General features: G+C 45.1%; 2 protein-coding genes across 2 annotated transcripts in view; both read right to left on the reverse strand.

Moving 5' to 3' along the window:
* The window catches only part of LOC106574744 (carboxy-terminal domain RNA polymerase II polypeptide A small phosphatase 1), a 12,465-nt gene extending 7,080 nt beyond the window's left edge, over window positions 1–5,385 (reverse strand). The window contains exons 1-2 of the mRNA XM_014150775.2: window positions 5,037–5,385; window positions 453–598 (exon numbers count right to left, since the gene is read on the reverse strand). Coding sequence (XP_014006250.1) covers window positions 453–598; window positions 5,037–5,100 — 210 coding nt within the window. The 5' untranslated portion in view covers window positions 5,101–5,385. The remainder of the gene's footprint in view (window positions 1–452; window positions 599–5,036) is intronic.
* A 1,804-nt stretch (window positions 5,386–7,189) lies between these two features.
* Window positions 7,190–25,011, reverse strand: part of LOC106592612 (striated muscle preferentially expressed protein kinase) — a 56,653-nt gene continuing 38,831 nt past the window's right edge. Inside the window, 18 exon segments of the mRNA XM_045697861.1 lie at window positions 7,190–7,996; window positions 9,464–9,613; window positions 9,705–9,780; window positions 9,929–10,152; window positions 10,287–10,526; window positions 10,714–11,416; window positions 11,587–11,751; window positions 12,567–12,689; window positions 15,147–15,314; window positions 15,643–15,759; window positions 15,965–16,063; window positions 17,063–19,709; window positions 19,826–19,937; window positions 20,092–20,244; window positions 20,521–20,547; window positions 20,680–20,852; window positions 22,590–22,667; window positions 23,687–23,744. Of these exon segments, the coding sequence (XP_045553817.1) occupies window positions 7,768–7,996; window positions 9,464–9,613; window positions 9,705–9,780; window positions 9,929–10,152; window positions 10,287–10,526; window positions 10,714–11,416; window positions 11,587–11,751; window positions 12,567–12,689; window positions 15,147–15,314; window positions 15,643–15,759; window positions 15,965–16,063; window positions 17,063–19,709; window positions 19,826–19,937; window positions 20,092–20,244; window positions 20,521–20,547; window positions 20,680–20,852; window positions 22,590–22,667; window positions 23,687–23,744 (5,542 nt within the window). The 3' untranslated portion in view covers window positions 7,190–7,767.

The following is a 25,011-nucleotide window of genomic DNA, read 5'->3' on the forward strand; positions in this document are numbered from 1 at the left end:
ACATCCTTGGAGAGCTCTTTGGTCTTGGCCATGGTGGAGAGTTTGGGATCTGATTGATTGATTGCTTCTGTGGACAGGTGTCTTTTTTACAGGTAACAAGCTGCGGTTAGGAGCACTCCCTTTAAGAGTGTGCTCCTAATCTCAGCTCGTTACCTGTATAAAAGACACCTGGGAGCCAGAAATCTTTCTGATTGAGAGGGGGTCAAATACTTATTTCCCTAATTAAAATGCAAATCAATTTATAACATTTTTGACATGTGTTTTTCTGGATATTTTTGTTGTTATTCTATATCTCTCACTGTTCAAATAAACCTACCATTAAAATTATAGACAGATCCTTTCTTTGTCAGTGGGCAAACGTACAAAATCAGCAGGGGATCAAATACTTTTTCCCCCACTGTACATAGATTATAAAACATCCCTGGACCATTAAAGAGAGCAGTGGTACATACCTTGGAGACAGTCCCATTCTCCTCCACCAGTAGCGGGGCGTTGTTGTTGACCGGCGGGGGCTCAGCCTGGTCATGACATAGGCAGCAGAAGAGGCTGTGGAACAGGCCTCGACTCCTGGGCTTCTTAGACGACGAGGGTGGGGGACCTGGAAGAAAAGAATGGGTCCATCCGTCAGTCACACAGTCTTCCTGTATCTATTTACTCTCACTTCTCCCTGATGTGGTTTATTCACCGAGTCTTAACTTGAGACACATGTACATGCTGTAGTTTGAACTCTTGCGTAACTTGTGGGGTGATGTCGATTGAACGTATTCATGGAAATTCCTGGAGCCCGAGTTGGGATTTGTCCCGATGCGAACAACCTATTTCTGCAGATATACTGTATGCGCAAAGGATAATACATGTGATGTAATGGTTGTTTTTCAAGTTCATTCCAGCAAAATGTATGTAATTTATAGCATCTTTAGTCTTTGACCTCATTGCGGTCATTTCGCTTCAACCTTTTCCCAATGGTTTGAATGAAAAACAATGAACAGATAAAACAGACTTTACTTGGTTATTAGTTATAAGAGGAATGTCCTTTAGACGAGAGATATGATTGTGCAGCTTTAATATTTCCATGAGGAATATGTAAACTTAGCTAAGAAAGTCATGAGGGGCATGTCACTTCAAATCAGTGACAATTTGAGTAGCCACTTAAATCACTACATCTAACTCAATTTATTATAATGTCGAATCTCTATTTCTAAGCGTTGCCTGACTATGACTGCCAATCTTGGAATAAAACATTTTCTTAAGACTAAACTGACTTCAATTTTATGTAGAGTTTTTGTTTAATATAATGAAGCTCTAGAGTTCCACTACTCGCTCTCTGCAAACTTCTGTCCAATCAGAAAAGGGACAAATGTTTTCCTTAAACTCTCCTCCCTTTTCTCCCCCTTTCATTCTCTTTATTCCCCGTCTTTCTGTCACTCGCAACGTGACCGTGTTACAAACTCTTTCACTGTCCCCCCTTTCTTTCTCTCCCTCTCTTTCTCTGGCCTGTTCCAGACCTGTGACCCTCCTCTGCCCACTGCCACGTCCAGGCCAAACCAAAACAGGAAGGGGAAATGCGGGGGCAGATCAGAGGGGGAAACACATCGTGTCAGCCCACCACCACTGACGCAGCAGGATCAGATGTCACACAACAAGGCAGGTTACAGAGAGCAGACAGCGTCCTGGGAATAGGGCCTCAGAAGGTATACGTCGAATCCATTACCTCTCCTTTAAAGCTACAATATGTAACTTTTTGGGGCGACTTAAACAAATTCACATATAAATGTGTGCTATAAATCTGTCACTCTCATTGAAAGCAGGTTGAAGGAGCTGTAGATCTGTTCTATGTACACTATTTCTATGCTTCCCATTCTTAAGTTTTGTTTTTACTATTGGTTTTGTACACCAGCTTCAAACACAATGTTTTTGGTTATGGAGAAATACACTGCTCCAAAAAATAAAGGGAACACTTAAACAACACATCCTAGATCTGAATGAAATAAATAATCTTATTAAATACTTTTTTCTTTACATAGTTGAAAGTGCTGACAACAAAAATCACAAAAATAATCAATGGAAATCCAATTTATCAACCCATGGAGGTCTGGATTTGGAGTCACACTCAAAATTAAAGTGGAAAACCACATTACAGGCTGATCCAACTTTGATGTACTGTCCTTAAAACAAGTCAAAATGAGGCTCGGTAGTGTGTGTGGCCTCCATGTGCCTGTATGACCTCCCTACAACGCCTGGGCATGCTCCTGATGAGGTGGCGGATGGTCTCCTGAGGGATCTCCTCCCAGACCTGGACTAAAGCATCCGCCAACTCCTGGACAGTCTGTGGTGCAACGTGGTGTTGGTGGATGGAGCGAGACATGATGTCCCAGATGTGCTCAATTGGATTCAGGTCTGGGGAACGGGCGGGCCAGTCCATAGCATCAATGCCTTCCTCCTGCAGGAACTGCTGACACACTCCAGCCACATGAGGTCTAGCATTGTCTTGCATTAGGAGGAACCCAGGACCAACCGCACCAGCATATGGTCTCACAAGGGGTCTGAGGATCTCATCTCGGTACCTAATGGCAGTCAGGCTACCTCTGGCGAGCACATGGAGGGCTGTGCGGCCCCCCAAAGAAATGCCACCCCACACTATGACTGACCCACCGCCAAACCGGTCATGCTGGAGGATGTTGCAGGCAGCAGAACGTTCTCCACGGCGTCTCCAGACTCTGTCATGTGCTCAGTGTGAACCTGCTTTCATCTGTGAAGATCACAGGGCGCCAGTGGCGAATTTGCCAATCTTGGTGTTCTCTGGCAAATGCCAAACATCCTGCACGGTGTTGGGCTGTAAGCACAACCCCCACCTGTGGACGTCAGGCCCTCATACCACCCTCATGGAGTCTGTTTCTGACCGTTTGAGCAGACACATGCACATTTGTGGCCTGCTGGAGGTCATTTTGCAGTGCTCTGGCAGTGCTCCTCCTGCTCCTCCTTGCACAAAGGCGGAGGTAGCGGTCCTGCTGCTGGGTTGTTGCCCTCCTACGACCTCCTCCACGTCTCCTGATGTACTGGCCTGTCTCCTGGTAGCGCCTCCATGCTCTGGACACTACGCTGACAGACACAGCAAACCTTCTTGCCACAGTTCACATTGATGTGCCATCCTGGATGAGCTGCACTACCTGAGCCACTTGTGTGGGTTGTAGACTCCGTCTCATGCTACCACTAGAGTGAAAGCACCGCCAGCATTCAAAAGTGACCAAAACATCAGCCAGGAAGCATAGGAACTGAGAAGTGGTCTGTGGTCCCCACCTGCAGAACCACTCCTTTATTGGGGGTGTCTTGCTAATTGCCTATAATTTCCACCTGTTGTCTATTCCATTTGCACAACAGCATGTGACATTTATTGTCAATCAGTGTTGCTTCCTAAGTGGACAGTTTGATTTCACAGAAGTGTGATTGACTTGGAGTTACATTGTGTTGTTTAAGTGTTCCCTTTATTTTTTTGAGCAGTATATATTTCCCAGCGGTTTAGATGAAATTAGATTAACTATTAGAATCTGGCAACCAGGAAATGGTGGAGCGATTTCTGCATAGTGTATCTTTAAGAGAGGGGACCAATTCCAAACCAGGCCCTAGCCCTAGATCCTGGTTGAGTCTCCTGCCTAACAGATATGAAAGGATTGAAAGATCAACCAGAGGGCTTTAAGGAGCTCTTATTGTATCACAGATACACAGATACTGCCTACCTATCAAATCCTTTCACATCTGATAAACAAGAGAAGTCTCAGGGTTGGTTTGTTACCAGTAATGCAGGTTGCCCATTGGCCCAGGTCAGCTAGAGACAGGAAGTTACAGCATTAAACAGGAAGTCTGTCAAAGTCATGGGTTCTCACTCCATTTGTGTCTCCTGGGCATGGCTTTCAACACAGTGCTTCCCGTAGGATTTATTTCAGCCATTGTGGCAAAGTACGGGGTACATTGCTACTGGCGTTAGTGCAATGACATGCTAGCTGTTCCCATAGACTTCCAGTCATTGAGCCAACGACTATCCATTTAGAAAATGTGTCTATAAATTTAGGGAAACACTGCAACATAAACCCTTCTCTGAGAATAACTGTATAGTAATGTGTTATCAAAACAAATAGAGGAGCTACTCATACCAGGAAGTAAAACTACAGTCTACCTAGTACGATTACATCACACACACTAAATACAATCCCTACTTGGTGCCACCTCACTTGACACATTATCTCCAGACTTCTCTGAGGTCTATCGCTGAGACACAGCTACCACTCCGACAACGTTGTGACCAAGTTGTGGACAACAAACCAAGATAACATTTCTCATATAGCCTATGGCTGTGGTTAAACTGTGCCATCCATCGAGTTGTATGTTGCCAATGAGGAAGTACAAGGTGCGTGGGCAGGCCTTAATCTCTGTTTTGAATGGGTCATTATAATGTAGATACTAGGCTATTGAAGCTGTACAGTCCTCTTGTGGTAACTGCTGATTGCATAACAGCGGGAAAAGCTTTTCAAGAACGCACCACCCATAAAACATGTTAATTAACCAGTCTTCTAGAACAATGGTTCATGTAAACAAGTCACACGTTTATAAATGCATCGGTCTGTAGCCTAGTGCACAGCTGCGGTTTAAATGTTAAAACTCTCAACAAGTTATTTCAGAAGTGTTCGCTTTTTTTTAGGAGGTCTATGAAAGACAACAACTGCAGCCTCGTCAATTAATTGTAGCTAGATTAGGCGATTTGATTGAGTGGCCTCGTCCGTCCTCACCGCAGTAACCTTGCTTGTCAAAAAGTTGCGTCGCGTATTACAATGTTGCCATTTGAAGCTTAGTTGTTGCCATTCATTGTGGTCACACAATGGTAGTAGACGATTGCAGATTTGATACAGTTTCGTTTCGTAAACACTGTCCTCGTCTTTGAAAACACCCAAATGGACGATGAACTAGGCTAGCTAACTGTGAAAAGTTTTGAGTGTGGTGCAAAACAAATGACGTGCATCTTGAGAACTTTCTCCAAAACTTACCCTTCTCTCTATTCGCCTCTTCATCTCGACTAACTTGCGTGATTATTGAGGACTGGTGGTCCATTACACCAGACTTTATCCACAATAGAAACTAAAAACTTTGTTCCGTTTTAGATTGTTCGCTGACTAGGAACATTAAATTATAAACGTGCACAAAGTTACATAACCGCAAACACTATTTAAATACATTACGCATCCAAACGATTACATTTCTCGGCTATTCAATGACGTACCAGACCGGTATAAAATCTACAAATAAAAGTTATATACATTTAAAAGGGAGTTGGTAACTTTGTTTCAACATGGAGTTCAACTCCGCTCTCAATTTGAAGATACAAACATGGAACTCGGCGGTTTCAAGGCTTCCCATTCATTTTAAAGTGGCACACAAATTTATGATTGTGCACCGAGAGCGGCAGTCCACTTTTGCAAGAGCACTCGACAGACTACGACGGTGCCTTGAACCATAAATTATAGGCCTATTGTAATTCTGCGTTCATAACATCTTGTAATTTCGTAAATATCAGGATATGACTGGGAGAAATGTAATTGAACGCACCTCCAACTAGTATTATTAGTGGGAAACTCGTCTATCATCCCTGTGCTCCGAGTTTCCCACTTGCACCTCTCTGACCTAGTTTGTCAACAAAAAAGACAGCAAGCATGGCGGCATCTTCAGTAGTTGTTATTTATGGTAAGAACAAAATACAAATTGTTAATACAAAATTGATTCTGTTCATCTATTATAATATAAAAAGTGAAAGCAGCTCTGGCATATTTTTATGCCATACAAGTATTTACGACTTCATAACTGGTAATTACCACCTTCCCACTTGCTTATGAACGCATCATAAGTGTCAAGGATAGAAAAATACATTTTCAAAATGGAACTTGAAACCTTTTAACGACAGAGAAGAAGCTGTCCACAAGAAGTTATCAGGTTTAAAGCACTACGCCGCATTCTACTTCTACCTCGACAACAATCCTCTTCGCTGACTTGGGGACTTTTATGTTCGTCATAGCCTTCACTTTTAATTACCTTTGTAGTTTGATTGACAGAAAGTATTTAATATTTCATGCAAATAAATGTAATATTATATTCTCCTCTCTCGAACACTTGAAATTATATTCGCCCTGCGAATGTTTACAATTTACAGTAGTAGAGTACATCAGTTGCTTTGCGTAGGTAGCCTGCTGTACTCTGTAGAACTTTTTATATTCTCAAAGGAACGCCCAGTTAGGGAACCCTTGAAACTGACTGACGAGGGGAAAAGGATAGGGAGTGTCGTTCAAGTGCAAGCACTGTCGGAGCAACCCCTTTACTTCAATAGGAGTCCAATTTAAAGGGAAGAATAATGAGAATGTGTGTTTTGCAATTGTATCAATAGTTTATTACAGACTATTTCATAAAAACATTTTAAACCATTTCCACATTTATAAACACTGCAAATTAAAACATTTACAAATATTCAACCATCCAAATTCATACAAAAAAGAAATACTGTATGTATGATGAAAGTCTCTGTGTACCAAAAATGACTTTATGTATATTTTTTCTTCATGGCACCTATGTCCATTTTGTACAGTAGGCCTAATGGTAGACAAAAGTGCCCCCAAATTGTATGATATGAATAGTTCAATAAATTAACAGAACACATATTGCGCGGCATCTGTAAGTAAGCCATTTACATGGACAACACATTTACATGATAAAGTTTGTAAATTGACCCATTTTAGGCAAAATTGACTCACTAACTGACTGCTGGTTAAGCTAAGAGCAACCTGTCCAATCAACAGAACATACTGTAGAATTCTAGTCCAGCCATTGGCGCAGTGATGACGTTGATGAGGTGTGACAAATCCAATAGAAGACTATAGAATCTACATAATCAAAGTCTGACCGTTTTCATCAATGAAGTTGCACTATTGTTCAACATGAGCATCAACCACAGGACGTCTGGTTGCGTCACTGACTACTAAAGATACTCTACTATATTCACAGGTTTATTATCTGTATCTATGAACAGTATAATCACAATGGTGAGCAATATTTTTGCACTGTTTTCATTGTATTTAGAAAATCACTCAAAAGAAGAAAAAAAAGCACACATGCAAATAAATTAACATGAAAAAGGTAAACAGGTCACATAGAATTTCATGAACAAAAACGTTTTTATTTTTGGTTTTGCGTTTTTGAAATGTGTAAATAAATGCAACATAAATTAGCAGCATAAATGATGGTACATTCACATAATCACCACCAAATATCAGGATGCAGAAATAAGGCTGTGCTCTAAAATCAAACTGACAAATATGTGTGTTCCAGGTTAATTGTATTGAATGAATTTTCCAAACCAAATGTCCTGTTTTATATATTTCAAAGTTCTACACACATTGCGATAGCAAGCTCGGAGTAGTACTAGCAGACAGTAGACCTGAAACAGAACCAAATCGTGCCAGGTCCAAAAACAAACGATAACTCAATATTTTGAAACTGTGGTATCCAACAATCCAACAACTGGATTAAAATCTCAGTTGATGAACTGTCCGAGATTCATTCTGTTAGGTCTCAGTAGAAAGAGACTCCATGCAGTCTGTGGGCTGGTGCAATGCTCATGGCTCTAGTCTCCACTCCTATAACTTCTATCATGGAGCCCACTGTTGTGCACCACACATCCCCCATACCTCCACCCTCTGGTGGCTAGTTAACACTGACATAAGTCATATGCCTTCACTTAGGTAGATTTGGTGTGGTCGATGTGGTTGAAGAAGCTGAGCTGGAGTAGGAGCGTAGGAGGACCCTGTGTTTGGTGGCGACCTCGGTGCGACGTCGATGGTGCTCCCCCAGGAACTCCTTCAGCTTGGTGGTGGTGAAGGTGAGCGTCTGTCTCCTCAGCTTCATCAGGTACGAGTCCTGCAGCCATGCGTGGGTGAAACAGTCCTTGGTGCTCGGACGGGCCCTGCGTTGCAATAAAACACATTGTCCAATCAAGGATCAGAACACAGGAGTCCTGCACTGATCTAGTATCATGACCCCACTTTTTTTTGTACTTTTACCCCTTTTTCGTGGTATGGACTCGGGAGAGGCGAAGGTCAAGAACCATGTGTCCTCTGAAACACAACCCAGCCAAGCCGTACTGCTTCTTGACACAATGCCCACTTAATCCGGAAGCCAGCTGCACCATTGTGTCGGAGGAAACACCGTACACCTGGCAACCGTGTCAGCGTGCATTGTGCCCGCCCCGCCACAGGAGTCGCTAGAGCGCGATGGGACTAGGACATCCCTGCCAGCGAAACCCTCCCCTAACCCAGACGACGCTGGGCCAGTTGTACGCCACCCCATGGGTCTCCCGGTCGCGGCCGGCTGCAACAGAGCCTGGACTCAAACCGGGATCTCTAGTGGCACAGCTAGCACTGCGATGCAGTGCCTTAGACCACTGCGCCACTCGGGAGGCTATGACCCCACTTTCCATGTACCGTAAATTCCGGACTATAAGCCGCAACTTTTTTCCCAGGCTTTGAACCTCGCGGCTTAAACAATGACGCGGCTAATATATGGATTTTTCCCTCTTTCAATTTTTTTCCCCAAAAAAACACATTCTGTGGCGTGCTCAGTTTTTTGGCGGCATGAAGCTTTCATTAGACCAATGAAATTGCCGAACGGGTTAAGGTCAAACAATTTTTTTGTTTACTGTTTAGATTAAATCGAGCGCTCTCAAACTTCCCATCATTCTGATTACGGTAGTCATTTTGTCACCCTCATCATGGCAAAGACATGGAGAAATGCATATGATGCAGCTTTCAAGTTGAAGGCGATTGATCTGGCTGTTGGAAAACGAAATAGAGCTGCTGCACGGGAGCTTGGTCTTAATGAGTCGATGATAAGACGTTGGAAACAGCAGCTTGAGGAATTGACTCAGTGCAAAAAGACAACTAAAGCTTACTGCTAATTTTTTATTTTTTGTTACAAGCCGTGTTTCGTTAAAGCCTATTTATTTTTGTTACAAGCCTTGTTTCGTTAAAGCCTATTTATTTTTGTTACAAGCCGTGTTTCGTTAAAGCCTATTTATTTTTGTTACAAGCCTTGTTTCGTTAAAGCCTATTTATTTTTGTTACAAGCCGTGTTTCGTTAAAGCCTATTTATTTTTGTTACAAGCCGTGTTTCGTTAAAGCCTGTGTAAAGTTAATTTGTTTCAATGTACCGGTAGGCACTTGCGGCTTATAGACATGTGCGGCTTATTTATGTTCAAAATATGTTTGTTTTTTTAATTCAGTGGGTGCGGCTTATATTCAGGTGCGCTTAATAGTCCGGAAATTACGGTAATCTTATTCATTATGATCTAAAAGGCTAAACTGATCCTGGATCATCCCTCCACTCCTGGTTTGTTAAATAAGATAATGATGTAGCTACTCTTTGAAGCACTCACCAGGCATAGCTACTCAGCATCTTCTTGAGGAACATCGAGGCACTTTGGGACACGTTGGGGTAGAACTTGGTCGGGTCAAACTTGGCAATCTGGATTTTGGTCTCAGTCTGGTGTGGGTCTTTGTCCTGAAAGGGCAGCCTACCGCTAAGCCTGAACAAAGGTGTCATAGACAATGAGAGTTCTGAGAGAATAAAAATAAATCGCACAACTTCACAGACTTGTTGTATATTTGTATATTTACATGACGTAGGTTAGAACCCCCAGGCTCCAGATGTCAGCTGGAGGGCCGACCACATCACCTTTCACCATCTCCGGAGCTTTTCACACCAGCATAGAAGGAGCAGAGAGAGAGTTCAGAGGAAAGTAGTGATCAAGGTGATGATAACAGCTTATTACCCAAGAAGTACTTGGCGTGTACCAGTTCCAGATACCAGTGGTAAATTCAATAAAGTGTTACCAACTCACACATATACTCTAGTGTGCCCAGGCCGCTGTTGTACTGTTTGAGGGAGAGAGGGTTGAAGTTCTGCGCGCTGCCAAAGTCTACGATCTTGATGACATTGAGGTTGGTGACCATGACGTTGTCAGGCTTGATGTCCAGGTGGAGGATGCGTCTGTTGTGGAGGTACTCCAGACCCTGAAGGATCTGAACCAGGTAACACACCACGTCATCCTCCGAGTAACGGAACCTTAGCAGGGAAATAGATTTATTCCACGGATGTGTTATAGAGCACAGCTGAGCTCACTGTGCAAGTCTGTGTATGTGTGAGTGTGTGTGTGTGTACATGTATGTGTGTGTGTGTGAGCATCATGCTCCACACACCTGTCTATAAGGCTGTGGAGCAGCTCCTTCCCAGTGCAGTACTCAGCCACCAGTACCAGGTAACGTGGGGTGACGTAGGCCTCGTGGAGGGTCATGACCTTGTCGTGGTGGAGAGACTTGAGGATCTCATACTCCTGCAGGATGGACTTCTTAGTCTCCTGGTCGTACGGAACGATCTTAGCCATGAAGACGTGTCCTGTGGCGTTCTCTCGACACTCCCGGACCACACCGAACCGCCCTCTGGCCAGACAGAGACAATACGGCAGTTTAGTCACTAAATAATGTGTGGTTAAACATGAAGCCAGTTTCCCTGACTGAAATTAACCATATAAGTAGTAGTAGTAGTAGTAATAGCAATACTGTGTAGTGTAATAGTGTACTACTGTAGCTGTAGAAATATTGACCACATCTCTAACATCTCAGTCACCTGGCTTTCTCATCCAGGAAGGTGTAGGGCTTCTGTGGGACTCCCTGTCGTAGAGCTGTCTCACCCGGCTTAGGTGTGGTGCGGTCCCTGGGGGTCCCTCGAACAGGGGTGCCCCTCCCCTCCCCTATTGGGCTCAGACTGCTGACCTGGAGCACTTGGGGGGAGAAGGAGGGGGCCGGGAGGGGGCTGGGGGCCATACGGGCAGCGGCGGCAGGGGCGTAGGTAGGAACGGATGCCATGACGGGCTTGGTGGGGGTGGAAGGAGGTGTAACGAGAGGGAGAGGGGGAGAGATGGGTGGGGTTTGGGTCATGGGTGGGACCACGTTGACAGGACTCTGGGGTTTGGGGAGGACGAAGGGAGGAGGTTTGACTACAGGCGGGGAGGGGAGAGTTGGAGGGGTGGTAGGGGTGACCGTCAGGGGTTCAGTTGGAGGGGTTGTGATGGCAGGGCTGGAGGGGGCCGCAGGTGTAGAGGGAGAGAGAGCTGCGGTGGGAGCAGGGAAGGGCGCAGGGGAGGTTAGAGAGGTCTGTGTAAGGGAGGGTGAAGAGGGAGAGACAGTGGACACCATTTTACCAGGAGGTTGCATTACTGCTGGTTTGACCTTTGGGATAACGGTCACCAAGGTGGTAGCGGATGGGGCAGGGTGGGGGGGAGGTGAGGAGATTGTCTTCACAATGGCCACCGCTGGAGAGGACACGCCTACTGCAAAGCAAACACATCTCTCTTCAATATCATATTATCATAACCATTTTGTGAAACAAATATGAAACAATACAGAAAAAACGGCAGAACTTTCTTTACCACCTCTTTTGATCTAATTTAACACAATTTACAGAATTTTAACCCCTTGTCCAAAAGGTGTGTTTCAGCACCTGTTGAGCCCAGGCTGACTTTGTCCGATGTGTTGCTGTAGGGTCCCTGTCCAGCCTTGTTGACGCAGGCCACTCTGAACCTAAAGGCACCCCCTGGTGGCAGGTCTGTGACGTTGTAGTAACAGTCAGCCACTCCAGTCGCTATGATCAGCCAGTTAGCGTCACCTGAAAGGAGAAAGAAAAGAATGCTTCATTTATATGATTGCCAATTGCGTTATGTTATATCAATATGGTCAAATACCCAAATTATATGCGTCACTTTGACTTTACACACCACTGTCATTTGTTGCCGTACTTATAATTCACACAAGGTGGAGATAGTGTTTCATGTTGATGATGAAACAGATGAGGGTTATGTTTACAATATCAGTTGTACACTAAGGTGGTGTGGAGCCATACTTATCTGTCATAGTCACAACTGATACAGAGGAATAACAGAATAACAAAAGAACATTCACATGGTAATGAGGAGATAGTGGGGCACAATCCAATGAACAAACACAGACAACAACAATCATCCAAAGCCCAGCCTGGCAGTAACTGTGTGGTAATACAAGGTATGAAGCCATCCAATTCAATCAGTCCTGAAATCATATTAACATTCATGTCATTCCCACTTTGATACAATCCTAACGATGTAGGCTCTACAATGATTCACCGTATTATGAGACCATAATGACTTATAAAGCGTGATGAAATAGGGCTCATTAGTAGTCTATGTGGCCAGTTTGTACTGTGACAATTTGCCCAGTGTTTGAGTTATTCACTGCATGGTAGTGTTTAACGTGACAGCCAAAGGTGTTTCCTATCCAACCGTCAGTAAGGATAATACATTTGGGTGAAGAGGGCTGTAAAATAAAATAAAAATTAATATTTGGCTTGAGTTCATGGAGATGACTAGCCTGGAGTCCAAATTGATATCTCAGTGTCAATCGTGACATCAGTTTGGACTTCAGGCTAGGAGATGAATGTCAACCCACCTTCTGTCTTCCTCTCCAGAGAGTAGCTACAGGGGGGCTTGGTGTCGGCTGGTTTCCATAGCACCAGGGCTGTGTTGTTGTACGTCTGGGGAACCTCCGGGGTGCCTGGCCTTTTGGGGATACCTGGAGGGGGTGACAGGGGGGGAGGAGGGTGGGGTGGAGGGGAGGGGAGGGGAGGATGAAGGTTGGGTGAAGGGTAGGATGAAGGTGGGGTGGAGGGGAGAGGAAGGTAAGGTGGAGGGGAGATGAAGATGGGGTGGAGGGGAGATTAAGGTGGGATGGAGGGGAGAGGAAGGTAGGGTGGAGAGGAAGGTGGGGTGGAGGGGAGATGAAGGTGGGATGGAGGGGAGATGAAGGTGGGGTGTTGGAGAGATGAAGGTGAGGTGGAGGGGAGATGAAGGTGGGGTGGAGGGGAGATGAAGGTGGGGTGGAGGGAGATGAAGGGTTAGGAGCAATAGGAAGTTAGAGGGAGATGTTGGGTATGGTGGAGGGGGAAGTTTGAGTAAAAAAAGTTTTATTGTTGCATATTTTGATGAGTTAGGGTGTCACAGAGTGGGAGGTTTAGGGAAGGGGAGAGTTAGAATGGGGTGGGGTGTCACAGAGTGGGAGGTTTAGGGAAAGGGAGAGTTAGAATGGGGTGGGGTGTCACAGAGTGGGAGGTTTAGGGAAGGGGAGAGTTAGAATGGGGTGGGGTGTCACAGAGTGGGAGGTTTAGGGAAGGGGAGAGTTTTGATGGGGTGAGGTGTCACAGAGTGGGAGGTTTAGGGAAGGGGAGAGTTAGAATGGGGTGGGGTGTCACAGAGTGGGAGGTTTAGGGAAGGAGAGAGTTTTGATGGGGTGAGGTGTCACAGAGGGGGAGGTTTAGGGAAGGGGAGAGTTAGAATGGGGTGGGGTGTCACAGAGTGGGAGGTTTAGGGAAGGGGAGAGTTAGAATGGGGTGGGGTGTCACAGAGTGGGAGGTTTAGGGAAGGGGAGAGTTAGAATGGGGTGGGGGTGTCACAGAGTGGGAGGTTTAGGGAAGGGGAGAGTTAGAATGGGGTGGGGTGTCACAGAGTGGGAGGTTTAGGGAAGGAGAGAGTTTTGATGGGGTGAGGTGTCACAGAGTGGGAGGTTTAGGGAAGGGGAGAGTTAGAATGGGGTGGGGTGTCACAGAGTGGGAGGTTTAGGGAAGGAGAGAGTTTTGATGGGGTGAGGTGTCACAGAGGGGGAGGTTTAGGGAAGGGGAGAGTTAGAATGGGGTGGGGTGTCACAGAGTGGGAGGTTTAGGGAAGGGGAGAGTTAGAATGGGGTGAGGTGTCACAGAGGGGGAGGTTTAGGGAAGGGGAGAGTTTTGATGGGGTGGGGTGTCACAGAGGGGGAGGATGGAGATAGCCGATGGAAAGAGGAGAAACCACCGACGACAGAGAAATGGGTTTTTAGCATTTTTTTTACGCAAACCATACACGCCACTAATAGCTTTTCACCCTGATCTGATGATGCATTTTAATGAAAGCTGCCCACCGCTGAGACTGATCGAGCCAAGGCCTCAGACCTCAGACAAGATGAGCAGTCTGGGGAATCTCTCACCCAACAGATTGATGACAAATGGAGACAGATAGCATCAGCAGACGGGATTAGTAATGCAGACGCCCAGACAGTGTCCCCATAGAAATTAAATTTGAAGCTGTGAAAATCGAACTGAAATGTAGCGCATTGAGTCTGACACCTGAATAAGAGAGAGGCCATCAAGTGTCTGGAGTCACCTAGTTCTGTCGCTTTGCTGATGGATATTTAACATTTTGTTATTTATAGCCTGCTGTCTGGACAAGAACCAACAGATGCCAAATCATAATTTGATCATCCTGTTGTTGCAGGAACAACAACAAAAAGACTTCTAAAGTTTGTAATTTCTAATTTCCACAATTTCCAAAATGTCAGACTTTATTTGCCTTAACGAAAAATGTATCAACCCCTACAAAGAAATAATATTAATTCTAATCCACATAATAATTCACATTTCCTGTTTGCGGCAGGATTCTTTTCCTGCTGTGAAAAACTGGGTCAAATTAAGATCCAGAATCTGTAGTAGCAAGATGGACTGTCTGAGTGACAGTTGATTATTTGTTTCTAACACATTGGATTACAACCTGGGAGCGCATCTTTCTATTTGTAATAAGCAGCACTCTCCTCTTGGAATGATTATAAAGAGGTTGTAAATTCAAGGCAAAAAGCCATACGTTTAATCAGCCGTAAACTACATTAATATTTATGCCCATGTCATTAATATGCATTGCATTCACACTCGAATACAAATCCTATTACCTAAACCTTTCAAGGTTCATCACGTCGTAAAGATTAATAGTAAATGTTTTTGCTTAGAATGAAGGGCAAACACCCCTTTCTCGATTCAGTGTAAATGTCGTGTTTACACTAAAGGTTTTGTATGCAATTCAAATCCAACAGATTTTACAGGTCCAGGATAATAGAATATCACATGAAGATAACGGTTTCAAAAATTGGTATTTTCCTGTTTCTCCACAAATCTAAATGACGGGATTATCGTTGATAATAACATTTTCTTGTAGATAACATGTTACTCACAGGCCAGGGACAGTGTGCAGGAGCTGGTGATGCTGGCTAAGGGGTTACTGGCCACACACTCATAGAGCCCTGCGTCCCTCCTGCTGGTCTTCATGATCGTAACGAGCTGCCTGCCGTCTGGACAGGAGATCAGGTTTATCCTGTCGTCCATCTCCAGTGGTCTCTTATCTGTGGACAAGCAAACCCATCAACAATAATAATTACAGTGGCATCCTGTAAAGTAATGTGTTATTTTACAGTCCTATTTCAAAAGGTGTTTATCTAGTATTCGATGAGAAACTTTATGGAAATAATGAGCAATCTCTAACATCAACACAAGTTTAGGAAGTCGTGCTCACACAGGGCACCGTGTAAGTATGAGCTATGATGAGTTATGACAATATATCATCCCTTCACAGGCAACAACCAACGTTTCAGCAGCAGTCCCTACGGTAATGCTTTATTAGACAGCGCTCTTGCAAAGAGTGTTGTGTCTGTCAGCTCTATGAGTTCTTACCTTTAGTCCAGCTGATTTGTGGGTGGGGACTGCCAGCCGGGAGGCAGCTAAGAGTGACAGGGTCACCCTCCAATAAGACGTGGTCCCTCAGCTTGATGTGGAACACAGGAGGGAAGTCTGGGAAAAACAAGGGTGTGGCTTAATAATAATATTGAACCCTGAGAATGAACTTAGAACGTAAAAGCAGTGTGCAGCTATTCTATTTCATTGCCAAACTCCAACTCTGTATGCACATTCAACATAAAGGCAACTGGTTGCCGAATTTAGCAGACAGTACTAGAGGAAGTGCGGGAGTACTGCAGGCTGCCTGATGACCCCTCACCTTTGGCTGAGTGGAGGTCAGTCTGAGAGGGGGTCTTGTCCTTCCTGCTCCTGCCCAGACCCCACCTGTCCCACCGCGACCGCCTGTCAGTCTCTGGAGCTGTGGAGGACAAGACATAATGGCAAACAGCTGAAACAGACGAACCTGAGGAGGTGAGCTAATATCTCCAGTATCTATGCTGCAATAGTCTATGTGCCTGGGGACTAGTGTCAGTCTGTCCTATCTGGTGTAATTCTCCTGTCTTATCTGGTGCCCTTTGATCTTAGGTGTGCTCTCTCTAATTCCCCCATCTCTCACTCACTCACTCACTCACTCACTCACTCACTCACTCACTCACTCACTCACTCACTCACTCACTCACTCACTCACTCACTCACTCACTCACTCACTCACTCACTCACTCACTCACTCACTCACTCACTCACTCACTCACCCCTCCCGTAGGACCTGAGACCTAGGACCATGCCTCGGAACTACCTGGCCTGATGACTCCTGGCTGTTCCCGTCCCCAGTCCACCTGGTTGGGCTGCTGAACCAGGACCTGCTATTTTGACCCTCTCTCTCTCCCACCACCAGCTGTCTCGACCTCTGAATGCTTGGCTATGAAAAGCTGACTGACATTTACTCCTGATGTGTTGATCTATAACCACTATTATTTGACCATGCTGGTGATCTTTGAACGTTTGAACATGTTGAAGAAGGATCTGGCCTTAATAGCCATGTACTCTTACAGTTAAAAAAAAAATGCTATCTAGAACCTAAAAGGGTTCTTCAGCTGTCCCCATAGGAGAAGCCTTTGAAGAACCCTTTTTGGTTCCAGGTAGAACCCTATTGGGTTCCAGGTAGAACCCTTTCCCTAGAGGGTTTTACATGAAACCCAAAAGAGTTCTAATTGGAACCAAAAAGGGTTCTTCAAAGGCTTCTCCTATTTGGACAGCTGAAGAAACCTTTGGGAATCCTTTTTTCTGAGATTGTATAATCTACACCCTGCACAGCCAGAAGAGGACTGATGTAAAAAGGGCTTTATAAATACATTTGATTGATATTTGATGGAAATTGCCAATGCCATCTTAGCCAGCATAATATAATATTACTTACTGAGCGACTTTTGACTTTTTGACTTTTCGGAATGAAGGCTTGATGCAGACCCAATGGATTCCTTGGACACTTTGGATTCTTTGTTTGTCTGTTTGGCTAGCTGATTCTCTGGGATCCCCATCTCTTTAAGACCTCTTCCCTCGGACTGGGAATGTCGATGACGGGAAAACAGTGGAGTTTTCTTTCCCTCTGGCTTCTCTTCCTCCATCTCTTTCCTATCCTCTGACTGGCTTCGGACTTTCCCAGAAATTCCTGCCACCTTGTTCTCAAACTTCTTCCTCATCGCCAAGACGGGGGAATCGCTGACCTTCTTAAAATCCTTTTCTTCTGCATCTTTCCGACTTTTCTCTTCCTCCATGCGTCGCTTGGCCTCTTTCTCTTCCTTCCTTTCCTCTGACTTGCTCCTCAAACTGGCTGAGATACCCGCTACTTTGTTCTCGAACTTCCGCCGCATGGCGAAGACAGACGACTCCTCCATCTTTTTGCGTTCTCTCGAATCCTGCTCTCTCCGTACCTCTATATTGTCCAGCTCTGTCGTGTCCAGACTCTTACTGCGACCTATGGCCCAGGACACCCTGCGCTTACTGGCCGCAGGCTCAGTCTCCTTTGACTTCTCCTCCTTTTTATCTATGGACGGTGTCCTCTTGGTGCGCATGGAGAACCGTCCAATGATGCCCAGGGACCCTGTGTCTCTATCCACCTCCCTCAAGTCCTGGACGGATTTGGACTTCTCCTGCAATCCTTGGGGCACCATCTCCAGCGGCGCCCCCAGACGCCCCGGCCGGTATACCTCCTCACCCTCGCCTGTCTTACGGGGAAGGGTCGGGGACTTCTCTTCTGATTTGGTCCTGGTAAGTCTCCGGAGCCCACGGGTAAGGGATGACTCACGCTTCTTGAACCTGGATTCAAAGACCTCCTCCGAGTCGATGTCCTTGATATCTGTTCTGAGTGGCGTGGTAGGTTGGCGTGGGGTGGTGGGGCGGTCTGGGACCGTAGACGAGCTAGTCGAGATGGTTGGGCTTGTTGGGCGTTCGGTGGCCACCTTGGCGAAGACGGCAGGGTGTTCAGGAAATGTGGGGCTAGGTGTAGATTGAGATCTCCGGCTGCTGTCAGGTTTTCCAGATGGTACTACAATAGTTTGCATCACGTTGGCATACGCAGAGTTTTTTTCTGTAGGTGTAACCCCTGGAGAATCCCAACCTTTTGCTTTCACCTCTTCTTTCTTTAACTCTATCTCCTGCTTTTCTTTCTGTTCATCTTCCTCAGTATCCTCCTCCTCTATGACGATCACAGGAGCTAACACAGTAGGAGACCTGCCCTGGGAAATGTCCCTCTTCGACTCGTGTCTATCAACCCTCTCCTGTGCTTTGGTCCTTCTCTCCATATCTTCATCCTTTTCAGAAGTCTCCTCAGACTTGCTCTTCTTCTTCTCCTCTGGCTCTTTCTCTTCCCTCGCTCCTTGGTCCTCTTTGACTGGGGTGGGCTGTATGGAGGAGGAGGGCCCATGAGAGTAAGGTCTGGAATCCAGCCTGGTCTGCTCCGTAATTGCTGATATGGAAGTGGCCTCCTGGAGGTCTTTCCCCTGTGCGTTCCTCTCAATGCCCTGGGTCCTTTCAGCACTGTCTCTCCTCTCAGTGCTCTGGCTAGATGTGCTAGTGGGGATCTCTAAGGGGGCTCCAAACTGCCGGTGTAGGGGCATGGGCTCCGAGTCTCCCTGACTGAAAGAGGAACTCTTCTGGAACATTTTGGTTTTGGATGTGTCCTCCACTGCACTTTCGGTAGAGGCTGCTCTGGCCAGCGACCGCTCTGGCGCCCCCACCCTGGATCTCCTCAAGTTTCTGTCCAGGGACGAGGTTCGCCTCTCGTCATCCATTCCTAGGGTCTCCAGCAGGGGACCTCGCAGGCCGCTTTTGCTGTTTCCTCCCCTCAGCAGCCTCTGTCTCATCAGCTCCAGTTTGAGGGCATAGTCCTCCTGGCTCATCTTAGCCGCCCCAGGGCTGGGGCTGCGATTTGGTAGCTCCATGGAAACTGCCTTTTTAAGGCTTTTTTTGCCGCTGTCTTCCTTGCCCTCCTCCACAGCCCCCTCCTCTGGCTCAATGTGTAGAAGCAGGGCCGAGTCAGCTGAACTGCCCCTCCTCATCGTCGCTCTCCGGGACTTCGTCTGAGTGTCATCCTCCTCCACACTCGAGCCCTTCTTCAGGGGGACTCTCTTCGTTTTAACTGCAGTCTTCTCCTCTTCCGAAGACCCGCCATCTTCCTCGGTTGTTACCCTTTTTCTCGTTCCTCTGCTTCCTCCTAATTCCTTGGCCTCCTTTTTGGACACCACCTCCTCTATGGGCTGTTCCCTGTGCCGGGTTAACCACCCCCCTTCCACTGTCCCATTGGACCTGGAAGGCGGTCCTGTGACGTCCTCATCACCTGGTATCTCGTTGAGGGAGACCCTGGAGCCGGAGAAGACCATAGACAGAGGCATGGGGATGAAGGGGAGTTCGTCCACATCTTCGTCTGAGTCGGAGGATGAGGAGGGTGGGGGCGAGCCCTCTTTGAGGTGACGGGCCACAGCGATGGAGATGTGGTTGGACGAGTCGTTGAGAAGCTCAGGGATGGAGCGCATCACCATCTTAGATTTGTAGCTGATGAGGGAACGCTGGGAGAGATAGGGAAAAAAGGGACGTGTTAAAGGAGTCATTTGGAAGGTACTTAGAGGGATTCATTGAAGTGCATTAATCAATGTACTACTTACAGAAATAATTAATGCCTTACCTGCCAACGTCTTCGAGATAAGACCTGCTTTAGGATCGCTGTGTTGATGCTCTTGTCTTTTATTGAAGTCTTGAACCAGGGGTGGCGAAGGCTCTCTGTAGCGTTAGGCCTCCTGAGAGTAAAACATCACATGGTGACAAATTAAACACTATGTCCCAAACACTTATTTTCTGTTCTTATTTTGTGTTGAAATTGTTTGTATTCCTAATATAAAGGAATTCATTACAATCAATTTATACCAAGGCATTATCATCAATAACACTCACAGTCTGTCAGCCACCAGCAGTTTGATGACGAATCCCTTGGCCTCTCTACAGAGGTCAGCAAACATACTCTCCTCAAAAGCCACATTTTGGTTCCTAATGTTGAGGACGGTGCATCTGTCGTTCTCCCCAGCGAAAGGAGACACACCAGTCAGGCTAGAAGGGAAATATGTTATGTTAATAGTCTTTTACTGAGACTGTTTACTAGCTGTCACATCCATTTTAATTGGGTCAATTGAGGCCTGTGGCAATATGCAAACAATATGCAGGTGATATGCATTGGTGTTTTGCTTACTGAGGTTATAGAGTGTGGTGAAAAATTACATTAAAGATTGACAGAAATGTAATGCAAAAGGTGTATTGAATTCTAAGAATATCTCGACCAGACACATTTATCATGTTCTTAGTCCAACCAGAACCTTAACCACTCACCATAGGTAAGTGATAACCCCAATAGGCCTGTGAACAGAGAGAGAGAAATGACTTTCAGAGGGCAAGATGAAGGAGAGAGGGAGAGAGTGATAAAATCATGATTAATCAGGAAATAGATTAAACGAGTCTCCAGAACCCCTCCCCCGACCAGGTGCTCACCAGATGTCTGTTGCCTTGGAGACCGGCGTTTGGTTAACGATCTCCGGGGCAACAAATTCCGGAGTGCCGTATTTGCAGTAGTGGGCTTCATTGGTCTCCAGCTTGACGGCATTGCCAAAGTCACAGATGCGGATATTGTCACTGTGTCGGCCTGCCATGAGGATGTTCTCAGGCTGGATGAGTTGGAGAAAAACAGGGACATATTCAAAACATAAGCTAGGTTTCCGTCCAATTGGCAACAGATTTTCATGCTAATATTCTAAAATCCGAATACAAATAAAATGTACATTAGAGACCATCCTCTGTTATTTTATCTTTGTAAAACTATGACTTGATTTGTGTAATCTTATTCATTTTAGTCTACATGTTTTGAGTGAGGAAAATACATCGGTATCTGAGTAGTATGTATTTTGGGGTTTGCTATATTCTTTCCTTGTTATATTAAGTAAGTTGATCATTTCAGAAGTATCTGCTGTACAGTGCCTTCGGAAAGTATTCAGACCCCTTGACTTTTTCCACATTTTGTTACGTTACGGTCTTATTCTAAAATGGATTACATTTTAAAAACCCCTCAGCAATCTACACACAATACTCCATAGTGACAAAGGAAAAAAAAGGCTTTTAGAATTTGTAAATATTAGAAATACTTTATTTACATAAGTATTCAGACCCTTCGCTATGAGACTCGAAATTGAGCTCAGGTCCATCCTGTTTCCATTGATCATCCTGGAGATGTTTCTACAACTTGATTAGAGTCCACCTGTGGTAAATTCAATTGAATGGACATAATTTGGAAAGGCACACACCTGTCAATATAAGGTCCCACAGTTGACAGTGCATGTCAGAGCAAAAACCAAGCCATGAGGTCGAAGGAATTATCCGTAGAGCTTCGACACAGGATTGTGTCGAGCCACAGATCTGGGGAAGGGAACCAAAAAAATGTCTGCAGCATCGAAGGTCCCCAAGAACACAGTGGCCTCCATTATTCTTAAATGGAAGAAGTTTGGAACCACCAAGACTCTTCCTAGAGCTGGCCGCCCGGCCAAACTGAGCAATCGGGGGAGAAGGGCCTTGGTCAGGGAGGTGACAAAGAACCCGATGGTCACTCTGACAGAGCTCTAGAGTGCCTCTATGGAGATGGGAAAACCTTCCAGAAGGACAACCATCTCTGCCGCATTCCACTTATCCGGCCTTTATGGTAGAGTGGCCAGACGGATGCCTCTCCTCAGTAAAATGCACATGACAGCCCGCTTGAAGTTTGCCAAAAGGCACCTAAAGACTCTCAGGCCATGAGAAACACATTTTCTGGTCTGATGAAACTCTTTGGCCTGAACTCTTTGGCCAGAGCGCTCAGGACCTCAGACTGGGGCAAAGGTTCACCTTCCAACAGGACAATGACCCTAAGCACACAGCCAAGACAACGCAGGAGTGTCTTCAGGACAAGTCTCTGAATGTCCTTGAGTGGCCCAGCCAGAGCCCGGACTTGAACCCGATTGAACATCTCTGGAGAGACCTGAAAATAGCTGTGCATCAACCCTCCCCATCCAGCCTGACACACGTTGAGAGGATCTGCAGAGAGGACTGGGAGAAACTCCCCAAATACAGGTGTGCCATGTTTGTATCTTGTAGTGTCATACCCAAGAAGACTCGAGGCTGTAATCGCTGCCAAGGTTTTTAATATTTAATACATTTGTAAAAATGTCTAGGAATCTGTTTTTGCTTCATCATTATGGGGTATTGTGTGTAGATTGATGAGGGGAGAAAAATAATTTAATACATTTTAGAATAAGGCTGTAACATAACAAAATGTGGAAAAAGTCGACGGGTCTGAATACTTTCTGAATGGTCTGTATACTAGCTTGTGATTAAAGTACTGTATTTGTCCTTTGCACAGTGGGAATCTGATGTACCTTGATGTCAAGATGAACAATATCTTTCTGGTGAAGGTAGCTGACCCCTTCAAGCACCTGCTGAATACTGGACCGGATCTGCAGCACAGAACATCTCCTTTACCACATTCTACATTCTACATTCTATATTCTACATTCTATATTCTACATTCTATATTCTACATTCTACATTTTACATTTTACATTCTACACTGAACAAAAATATAAACACAACATGTAAAGTGTTGGTCCCATGTTTCATGAGCTGAAATAAAAGATCCCAGAAATGTTCCGTACTCACAAAAGCGTATTTCTCTCAAATGTTGTTCACATATTTGTTTACATCCCTGTTAGTGAGCATTTCTCCTTTCCCACGATAATCCATCCACCTGACAGGTGTGGCATATCAAGAAGCTGATTAAACAGCATGATCATTACACCTTGTACTGGGGACAATAAAAGGCCACTCTAAAATGTGCAGTTTTGTCACACAACACAATGCCACAGATGTCTCATGTTTTGAGGGAGCATGCAATTGGCATGCTGACTGCAGGAATGTCCACCAGAGCTGTAGCCAGATAATTTAATGTTCATTTCTCTACCATATGTCGCCTCCAACGTCGTTTTAGAGAATTTGGCAGTACGTCCAACCGGTATCACAACCACAGGCCACGTGTAACCACGCCAGCCCAGGACCTCCACATCAGGCTTCTTCACCTGCAGGATCGTCTGAGACCAGCCACCCGGACAGCTGATTAAACTGAGGAGTATTTCTGTCTGTAATAAAGCCCTTTTGTGGGGGGAAAACTATATCTGATTGACTGGGCCTGGCTCCCCTCATTGACTGATTTCCTTATATGAACTGTAACTCAGTAAAATTGTTGAAATTGTCACATATTGCATTCATATTTTTGTTCAGTATATATTCTATATTCTACATTCTATAGTCTACATTCTACTTTCTGTTTTCTACATTCTTGTATGCTCAACATGTAAACAAAATTATATCTTACTGAATTTTGTTATCTTTTAGATAAAGATAATTGGGTTGTTCTTGGTTGATTTTTCCATGCAATCCAAAGCACATTCAAACACAAGGCCAACAGGCCAAGGCAAACCTCAGACTCCATGACGGTAGTCTTCTTGGTCAATCGGTCCAGAAGTTCCTCATGGCATCTTCACACAGCAGTTAAGGAGAATAGAGGTATAGTGTGTAACAACCATAGAGATAGATAGAGGACTCAAGTGCCCAAAATCCTATTTTAGCATGAGCAGCGCCATTGAGGACTTTACCATTTTGGAGTAGTCAACTGGGTGGGACTTCCTATGGGTTAAGGAAGGATCACATGATTCCATCTGCGTCATCAGAAGGGATCAGCCAATGAATTATACTCGTGAGCAAACAACACAGTACAGGTGGCACTAGACGTAGTAGAAGGTGGATTACTTCAAAATGGAGATGGCCTCAATGGCGCTGCACATGCTCTCACAGATGCCATCATGAGACAGATACAATGATGCAATGTCTATATAAGTCTATGGTGATAACCTTATCGCTATAGTCCAAGTGGGAGGCAAATTACATTTTTTATAATAAATGAACCAAACTCCCACACATGGCGTCTCCTGGTAATGAAACCAATCTGTGATGAGTCAGGAGAAAGTAGCGCTTCGGTTCAGTCATGCCTCCAGGGGAGCAGAAAGGACATTGAGATTAATGTTATGCAGCAGTTCTCTCTCATCCATACAGTGGGAAGAAGGTGGGAAGAAGGCTAAGGTGGGAAGAAGGCTCTTGGCTCTGGTGTGTTCATGGAGAGGTTTTTATGCAAAGACATTGGATCAATGCCATATTTTGATCCATATTGGATCTAGCTGTAAACAAAAATGAATATAATTTGAATACAAACAATTCTAGGAACCACGATGTTGGTTTTTGGTTGAAACCTGGGCTAAAATGAGTACATTGATGGCTTTAGTTTTGATGCAACATTATTACATAGATGAGATATGTTAGATTAACAGGGAAATAACCTTGTCGCAACCAATACAATACTGTCTCAGAGGATATGTTACATTCAAAATGTTCATCTCCTGTAACATGGCTTCTTACATGCTGACCAGACTGCCCACGTTGCATGCGCGAGCGTTGCAAAATAAATGTACACATACATGTTATTCAATCATTTCATCCAAACTGCTCGCGCGCGTCTGTGTCACCAGGCGCTAAAATAGTTTTATTTTAGACGCGTGACGCGCTGCAAGTCCCGCCTCTCCATACTACTCGTTGGTTTTTACAAGCATATACCCACATGGGTGATTGAAAGATGAACGGGGTCCACACTCCAGTCAAGTTGGTGGTGGTAATGCCAACCGCCATATAAAATCCACAGAAGAAGAAGAATGAGTGAGGAGAGATGAATCAAAGAAAACTAAGTAAAAACTA

The sequence above is a fragment of the Salmo salar genome, chromosome ssa16 (genome assembly GCF_905237065.1).
Source record: "Salmo salar chromosome ssa16, Ssal_v3.1, whole genome shotgun sequence".
In the NCBI taxonomy this organism is placed as follows: Eukaryota; Metazoa; Chordata; class Actinopteri; order Salmoniformes; family Salmonidae; genus Salmo; species Salmo salar.